Here is a 9,269-nt window from a genome sequence, read left to right as displayed (position 1 = left end):
GTTTCGATACCCGTGGTGGGCAGAGCAAAGATAGCCCATTGTGTAGCTTTGTGCTTAATTACAAATAAAATAAACAAACATTCCTTTATATATTTTGAAGTTTAAAACGCAGTCCGACTAAATTAAATTGTTGTTATTCATTCATTCAATAGGTAAGCCATTAAAGACCTGTTTTTTAATATGTTAAATTTGTAAAAACTTTGTATTAGACAAATTTAGTCATTCAGAAAACCCTTCAAATCATTCATCCTAAAGTGCTCTTTTATTTCAAATAGGATGAATTAATTATCCTTCATAGCTTGTTAAACGTGTACTTTTACTAAAATTTGTTTATAAAATGTACTTCCCAACAAAAAATATAAAATGTTTTCAAGTAAAAAAATACATGAACTGCATAAAACAACCAAGTCAGTGTTTCAATGTACACTTTGATGTAGATTTAGATGTTTGTAAGTGAATGTCTTTCTTTCCACTGCTGTCATCTTACTCACTGAGGACTTTATCCAATGCCTGTAAGTTCACAGATTCCACAGCCCTAGGCTCCGGTTCTGCAGTAGAAAACAACACAAACAACAAAGTGCCAGCGACATTAATCCCTCCCACCAGGCAGAACACCTTCCTCCACTGCTGCATACTGGCTTGTTTGGTATTGTTACAATTATCACTTGTTAAATCTGTCAGAAATTTACATATTAAGATTTTAATCAGAAAGGAATATTAAAACCGGAAACAATCATCTTTCTGAAACACTAACATTTATAGATTGGAAAAAGAAAAAAAAAACAGCTGATAAGTCAATGCAAAAAATCTGTTCGAATCACATACAAATTAACAATGAAGCAGCACCTGTGTCATCAACAGTCATACAGCTCTAGCAGCATTATTATCATTAAGCAGTATATGATCACATAAACTGTCAGCAGTCAAACAACCATAGATGGTACCTAGGCTATATATTGTTAGTCATGCAATCAGAATATCACCTGTACTTGTAATAACCACACGGCAGTAGCAGAACTTAGATACTGATAGTCATAACGACACTTGTATGAAGTAGCTACAGTAGCATCTTTAGTATTTATAGTCATATGTACGTGGTAGCATGTTATTAATATTACCCTTCCTCAAGTTTCTTTTTATTAAAACGAAAGTTAACTAAAGTTAACTTTTCTTTCTGAACTTAAAAAACAATTTATGAGATTTAATACCATCCATCACCAATAATATTTTTAGGAATGTTTTTCTATAGGTTCGCTGTGTCCTGGATTCTTGGAAGGAGACCTGGAAGGCCACAAACCCGAGATTCAAATGGGGAACTAAAGTAGATAATGTATCTTCAGTTTAAAGGTGACAGGTGTAGCTAGAAAATTTGACGTTTTTCTTAGTCTTTTGTTCTACACTTGTCAGTGATATAGGTAGAATTGTCTTGAGTTTACAGCAAGGTTTTTGTTCTTGCTTTTGCTTGGTTGCCAGGACTATTAATCAAAGCCACCAAAGTTATATGCACAGTGCTGACTAGACAAAGTAACGTTTGTATGATATTCGCCGTTATATACCATTTTTTATTTAACTCAAAGATATTCTTATTTCTCATTTTTGCTTTTGCATATATATCATGCAGTATGTCTCTGCTCTTGTACGATTGCTACCTAAATGGTAACTGTAAAAGCTCACCAATCAGCGACTGGATTCTCGAACCTATTTGTGTTAAAACGAAGGCATCTTCTTTGTGGTTCTAAATCAGAAATACTAGACAATCATAACAGCTCCATTACTATTAATCATCACATATTCATAACAACATTTATATCTTTAACAGTCGAATAGCTACAGCGGTTCTTGCACTATTAAAGTTATATAGTCTTAGTGTCATATTGAATTAGTAAGTATTGTACACTCGTAGAATCAGATGTATGGTTCCAACAATCATTCTTCGATATAGTCACATTTAACCTACGCCTGTAAACAGTGATGTATAAACACAAGAGCAGCCCATACTTACGTTATGTTGTGTGAATAGTCCTACCGCTAGAGGTGCCAATACACCTGCAGTGTCATTGATGGTGTGCATGAATCTTACAGCTGTACCTGTAACAGAAAATTTGAGATTAGTGTTATTTGCTAAAAACTATTTATAATCTATTATCGCGTGAATAAATTCCCGTATGAAATAGACTATATTATATTTTTAGAAAGAAAATTCATGCAAAGTTCTTCTAACTTGAGAAGCAGTGTGGATTTCAATTCTGAGGTTTTCTAAAAGTCTTTGGCTAAACAGTTGCAATTAATCTGAAATTGAATGGATCATTGTACGAAATATTCGGCGGCTTTGAAGCAATATGCCTTCTTACTCGAGAACTCTCAATGTAAAGGAGTAAATCACAAAACTGTATTCAACATGTTAAACCAACTAACGGTGAGAATATTGAGATCCATTTTAGATATTCTGTTAACAACTGTAATTAAGAACTTCACTGTAGGGTCATTAAATAGGACACACATACACACCTACATGATCATACCAAACTATCCTTAGTCATGTGGAAAAGATTGAAAATTATTAAATTGGTAACCTGTTTAACTCACATTTGTAACTTCCACCCCACCCCCATTTTTGAAAGTCTGACTAAATTTACAATACTTTATCTTACTTTATGCAAGGATGAAACTTATCTGCAGGTATTACACTCAATGGAAAAATATGACACCAGATCTTTGGAAAAGTGTAATAAGAAGAAAGTGATAAAATTGTAGTTTTTGTAATATTACTGTAAAAACCTACAGCTCTTACAAGTTCAACATGTCGTTTGTGTTTTTGTTTGTTTTATAATAATTTCTATAACTTCATTTTAAAATTGTTCTTTAAAGTAAACACTACAAATGAATTTACTTTTCTTGACGTGACATAAAAATTCTTTATTAAAATGTAAATACCAGCAATTTTAAATAATTATGAAATTAATACCAACGAAATCTGGGGCAATATCCGCCGCCATTGGACCATCACCTCCTGAAGTAAATCCATACAAACTGGTTTCAATTATCAGCAAGAAGATGACGCTGAAATAGTTACACTCCACGTGAGCAAGGGCAACAAAACACGCTGCCGATCCAAGAAGAGCTGAAACAAACATGTCTGTGTTACCTTATAGCATCAGAATAAGTTATGATTATGATGGCATTATATTCTGAAAAACCATACTTCGTAAGGAAGAAACACTTTAAAACTTCATAGTTTCTAAAGAACTTAGGAAAGTAAAAAATAATATACACATCTAAACGCTTTTAATGAGATACTTGTAGAATGAGCTTGTAAATATTTGGTACGAGTTACAGCAGGGTAAATACTATATGTTTTTCAAACTGGGAATTAAACAAAGAAGTCGAAACTAAAACAGTACAATAAAACAACTACCTCAAGTTGAAAGTTGGCGTTTTTACTGATTTACCTACCAACTGACTGAAAGAGTTTTTGAATATTTGTTATGCTCATACACTTTCTTGATCTTATATTGTCTGCCAAAATCGCACAGATAATCATAGTAATGCTCTGGGCCACATACAAGGCTGCTGTCCATAATCCACTCTTAAATACAAGCAAAAGCAGCATATATCACTTTAAATATCATGCAATGCGTGAGGTCAAATATACATTCGGTTGTTCTGATGTTGCTATAAGGAAAACAAATTCACCATAACAAGTGTAATCTTATTATGAAACTTTAATTATATATAAAAAATTATTAAACTGCCTTTTATTAAAATTTTATGTTACGTGTTACAACATAACTAACTATTACAAAGTCCTTCAGAAACTTAGCCTATATAAGTTACTGGGTTTAATTTGACCTTTCGAGGTCAAGAGCTACTCTAATAGGAAAAACAACTCAATGGTAAGAGCAAAACATTCATAATCATAACATAATCATTAACTATTGAAAAAACATCTTCACATATCATTATAAACATACCTGTAAGACATATGTGTTAACATTTTACATTTACGTTTATCCAGCTGTTGTTCTTTAGAGATACTTATACACCTAACTAGTAGTTGATCCTTATACTACGTGTGACAGTTTCCTTTTCATTAATTATAATATCTTAATAACTGCTCTAATATGTATAAGATGCAAGATACAAACATCGTTATTCACAACTTGTAGTTCAAAGGTTAGCTAAGTAACTATAGTACAAGCTGCCCATAAGCCTCGTGCAAGACTCGGGTCATGGCTTAGATCTAATTTATATTTACCATGTTAAAAGTATAATCCAGTAATGATATGGAACATATTTATCACACTCGTTCTAATGTCCAATGAAAAGCTCGTATATTTTGAATAGTTAAGTTTAAGAATACTAGGTTATTGATATCTTGTAGAAAAAAACAAAAAATAAAAACTTGTTTTGAAGTGGCTTGAGGAACAACTGACGTCTTTGTTTACCATACGTAGATTATGGCGTAAACTAATGCTAATTATTATTTTTTTAACCAAATATTAGGATAAAACTTTAGTTCCATAAATTATGTTTGAAAAGAAATAAATGTGTCTTGTCCCGCCAGTGAGTCTGATGCATGTTTGACTCCTGGTAATGGACAGAACGAAGAGCGCCAATTGTTTAGCTATGCGTTAAAAACAAACAACGACCAACCAGTGAGAAGAGATAGTGCATTCGGGTTACGCAAGGGTGAAACAGCAAATTCGGATTAATGTTCACTTAATCTGGTTGAACGTGCAATAGTTTTAGAGTTTAGTTGATGGAGTATTGGCTGTATTTTAAGTTAGTTTTTGTTTTGATCTCCTCCAAGTATGATTATGGTTGTGATTATCCGATACTGTTGTCATTCCATCATCATGAAGGTTCAAGTTGCATCTCGTGAATCAGTCTTCCAGCATAAAGTTCATTTAAGTTTATTTTACTTTAAATCCAGTCCAGTGCCTTTTTCTTTTGTTATTAATATATAAAATTCAATGTTTGTTGTGTTTTAGTTTAGACTGTATTTGTGATGATTAAGATTTTATGTTTAAATTTTAGTCTTGTGTCTCGTCGTTACCACATTTACTTAATTAATCATCCTTACTAAAACGTTATTAACACAAATTTTATGTTTTAATAACACAAAAAGAATATTTTAGTGCAACATTACGAGACTGTCACTCAGGTACTTTGTATGATAAAATTGATGGAGTTCCAATGAGATCAAGATTAGCGTCGTAACTTGACATTCTATTCCTTCGGTATTACGAAAAACAGCGGTTAAAAGATTGTTCTTTTAATTTCTACCTTGCATGGTATCGGAAGTTGAGGAAACAACTGCGGTTCCTCAATGAGGCAGCGTAAGTAAATTATACACCGATACTGTTGTGATAAAAAGAAAAAGAAATGAGAGAGAAGAAAAGGAATAAGTGAATAATACACTGATTGTGTTTAAGATACAGCTAGAATAAAATATTATAGCTTGTCAACTGAATTCTAAAGCAATTGAATTGGCCTAAGTGGAATTTTAACAACTATATAGTATTTAAGATACAACTATGATATATATAGTTTAAAGAATATTTTGTATGTACGTTTAACTTGTTTTGGATATATTAGTAGAGAAACAAGTGGAGTGGGTGCTATTCGTTTAGTTTTTGAATTTATCGCCAACAAGTCACAGACACCTACTGTAGAAAAATCCTTAGCCCAACATACTCATATATGTAGCTTATTATATATACTATATAAAAATTAAGTTTTCTGACACTACGATTCCTTAATGAAGTGTAAGTTTAAATTTGTTTAACAAGCTTTGTTGTTCCTTACCTGACTCTCTCTTTTCCCTGACAGACAGTGTTCAAAGATATACTTTAGTTCCTCCTGGGTGATATATGGGTGTTTTTCAGGGCTGTTGTGAATATACCACATCCAACAAACAATCCAAATACATCCGACACTCCCTAGAACGAAAATGAAATCATCAGAAAAAGTTTATTGATTTGAAGATTTCACACAATAATAATCTGCATTAGATAATATGAATTCATCCAAGTTGCTACTGAAGGAAACTTTGTTTTACAAATTTTCTACAAGGTCTATCTGAGAATAGCTGTCTTTAATTTTTATCTGATAGAATAGTGGGAAAATATCTAGTCAATAGCACCCGCCGCCAACTCTTGGGGTACTATGGTGTAATCGAATAGTAAGACTGGATCGTGACTTTTATGATGCTCTTACGGCCCAAAAATGCGAAGCTATTTTTTTGCAACAACGGGAACCGAACTACTTATCATCGGATTCATAGTCCGAGCTTGACAACCTGATATATTATTGAATGAAATTAATTGAAAAACCAATATCACATTGTTTTAACTGATTTTACCTAGAGTTGTTTGATGATAAGGGTTAAACAAAAGCGCATGAATGTGTTTTTCGACTGCAATTCTTCAGATTTGTTTGTCCCTTGGCTGTGGTTTCTCTAGGCCACACTAGGGCAATTGCAGAATTCTATTATATGAAATAAAAATATAAATATTTTAATTAAAACACATGAAATAATAAAAGGACATGTTACAAATCAAATCAGATCACGATTGGTAATAATGAAGTTTTGAAACTTGTATGTTAAATTTTATATAACGTTCATTTGGATACACACGTAAAGTAAAAAAAAACAAATCACAAATACATTTTCAACTTTAGTAATGTTTAGCGGACAGTAAAGGGTATTGTATAAATTATCTTATAACAAAACAACTAATCTCCGGAAATTACTTTTATTTATAATCAACGTTTCGCTGTATCAGCAAAATGTTTCGAATAAATAAAAGTATTTCTTGGAAATTATTTTGAACCAAAAAAGTACATAGACTATATAGATTATAATTGATAGTTTCCATTTTCTAACATATATTCAAAACTTAGCCTCATTTACCAGAACATTTTTTTACACTTTGTTGAAGCTATTTCCTGATTTAAGTTGGAATCATACGTGTAAACTAATTAAGAATTGGGGATTTTTAGGCCTTATATCACAATCAATCGTGATTTTATTGCTTTCGTTAATCTAATATAAAATAAAACAAATTTAAGATCATTGTTAAATGTGACCTACCGTAAATATACTCCCATCTTAGATTCTTGTAGATGGCACCAGTTAGTGACATGGCGAGTAGCAAGCCAAACATTGCTCCTTGTCCAGTGATGGCCACTAACACTGACCGTTCATGCACTAGAACCCAACTAGCCTGGAGAGCAAACTTGGCTGGAACTAAAACTCCCTACGCAAAGTCACAATTTGATTTTCAACAAAAGAAATATTAGTTTCTATTTTTAAACATTAGAAGTAAAACTTACTCCAAGAACTAAAATAAAATATTTGAACTTGAGTTAATAACTTAGAAAATCCTATCATTTGTTCAATTGAGAAAAATAAAATCCAAACAATGCATATGGTAGTATTTCACTTGTCCTTTAATAGTTGAAATAACAAATTAAAACACAGAGGAGCATAAGATTATGTCAGGTTTTACTTGTACATCTAATAAATGTATAAGAAACTTAATAAATAGCTTTTTGTTTTTTATTCTAGATTTTACCTTTCCAATTCCTGCTATAACCCGAGCCGCCACTAGAGGGCCGATTCTTAACTGAGCTGCAGATGGTTCCAGGAGAGTTGACAAAGAGGCTCCAAACACACCCATGCCTATCACCCATTTCGTCCCAATGATCTCCGCCAGTCTTCCGCCTAACAACTGTATCGTAACAAACCCATAGTACTCAGCATCAAGCACAATGCCTTGTTGTTGTTTTTTTTATTCCACAGAAAGCTTCCATCCTTTGTTAGAAAACAGCAAGGAATCATTGTAGCATGAGTAATTTTAGGTTAAACTGACCTTTTTCTATGTATTCACTTGGTTGTTCTTTGTAAATTTATTCTTATATGTTTTGCAATTCTATCGAACGCTTTATAGAACATATAAAACATACTCGTCATTTACAGGCAGTTGGGCCGTCGACATTCCATTAGAGATTTCCTAACTGATAACATCATGTTTGTTACTTAGATGAGTCGCACAAGACTTTTTAAGAAAGTGTTTGTGTTTGTTCCACTGAGCGACTTTAAGCAATTGGAAGTTAAGTATTTTGGATTAATCATTCTCTTTTTGTATATGCTTAATGTTTGTTTATAACATTTTAGTGTGGTTATTATAATTCACTTAGATCATTATATAAATAAAGCAGTAATATAAGAAAATAGAAATAACTATTAGTTCAAATAAATGAAGGTGAAGTAACTGGATTAGTTTGGACGTACAGAAACTAATACTGAGTCTATTTCTAAAAATACGGAAATAATAAACGACTTGTCTTTAGGAACATAGATTTTTTCCCTTCCAATACTTCACTTATAAGATATTTTTCAAGAAACATTTTAACCAGCTTTATATAAGTAATGATGTGAAACATTAATGTGCTCGTGTTGCGAATAACCACATTGTTCGGTTAATTTGAACCAAAGCTTTATTAAGCTACCTGCTGTGCTCACCGCGGGAAATCGAACCCCAGATTTTAGCGTTGTAAATCTGTAGACTTACCGCTGTCCCACCGGTGGACAAATAATCATGTAGTGTGACAACCAATATCAACAACAACAACTATACTGATAAAAAGTACAACTTTCGGACAAAACTAATTGTTTGTTAAACAAATGTAACATCAGTATGGCAATGAAGAAGTGTAAAAATATCAAATACTACTTTCATGTTTATACAGAAAATTTGCATGTCAGAATGAAAATAATGTTTATCAGACAACTAACTTTTTTTGTTCGCTAGGTTTATGTGAATTTTCTGCCCAGGTGATATTTTATTATTTTGAATATTTATATATTCAGTGCCCTTTTGTATGGGTTAGCCGCAAATATTAATACTCAATAACCACATTAACTTGGGTGTGTCTTTATACTAAGCCTCGAACACAATGTTCTTCATTCCATCGATTCATGTCAAACATTATTCCAAAGTATATAAATAAGTCGTTTTGTATAAGTAAAGGACAGTAAATGTTTACCGGGTTGTTGAATAATTGCTATGGGTAGTTTCTTGTTTTTAAAACACTATGTTCAGCAATAAGGTTGTATTTTTTTGTTGTTTGTAACAACTCAAATTCGACTGTAATTGTTTTCGGAAGCAGAATGGTTTGATAAGCTGTTGCTCTTTTTCTTTGTTTTCATAGAAAAAGTATGTGATATAGAGGCTGGGATAGTTCTGGTATTCTCTAGTGCA

At 32.2% G+C, this 9,269-nt stretch overlaps 1 protein-coding gene across 1 annotated transcript in view; it reads right to left on the bottom strand.

Annotated features, from left to right (window-relative positions):
- LOC106458928 (sialin-like) overlaps window positions 1-7,685 on the bottom strand; it is an 8,837-nt gene extending 1,152 nt beyond the window's left edge. The window contains exons 1-6 of the mRNA XM_013918496.1: window positions 7,581-7,685; window positions 7,097-7,262; window positions 5,809-5,942; window positions 3,454-3,586; window positions 2,966-3,145; window positions 488-674 (exon numbers count right to left, since the gene is read on the bottom strand). Of these exons, the coding sequence (XP_013773950.1) occupies window positions 488-674; window positions 2,966-3,145; window positions 3,454-3,586; window positions 5,809-5,942; window positions 7,097-7,262; window positions 7,581-7,685 (905 nt within the window). The remainder of the gene's footprint in view (window positions 1-487; window positions 675-2,965; window positions 3,146-3,453; window positions 3,587-5,808; window positions 5,943-7,096; window positions 7,263-7,580) is intronic.
- Window positions 7,686-9,269: the final 1,584 nt, after the last annotated feature.

This window comes from Limulus polyphemus, unplaced genomic scaffold, assembly GCF_000517525.1.
Source record: "Limulus polyphemus unplaced genomic scaffold, Limulus_polyphemus-2.1.2 Scaffold534, whole genome shotgun sequence".
In the NCBI taxonomy this organism is placed as follows: domain Eukaryota; kingdom Metazoa; phylum Arthropoda; class Merostomata; order Xiphosura; family Limulidae; genus Limulus; species Limulus polyphemus.
Note: the sequence above shows the minus strand (reverse complement) of the source record. Positions and strands in the feature narration are given on the sequence as shown.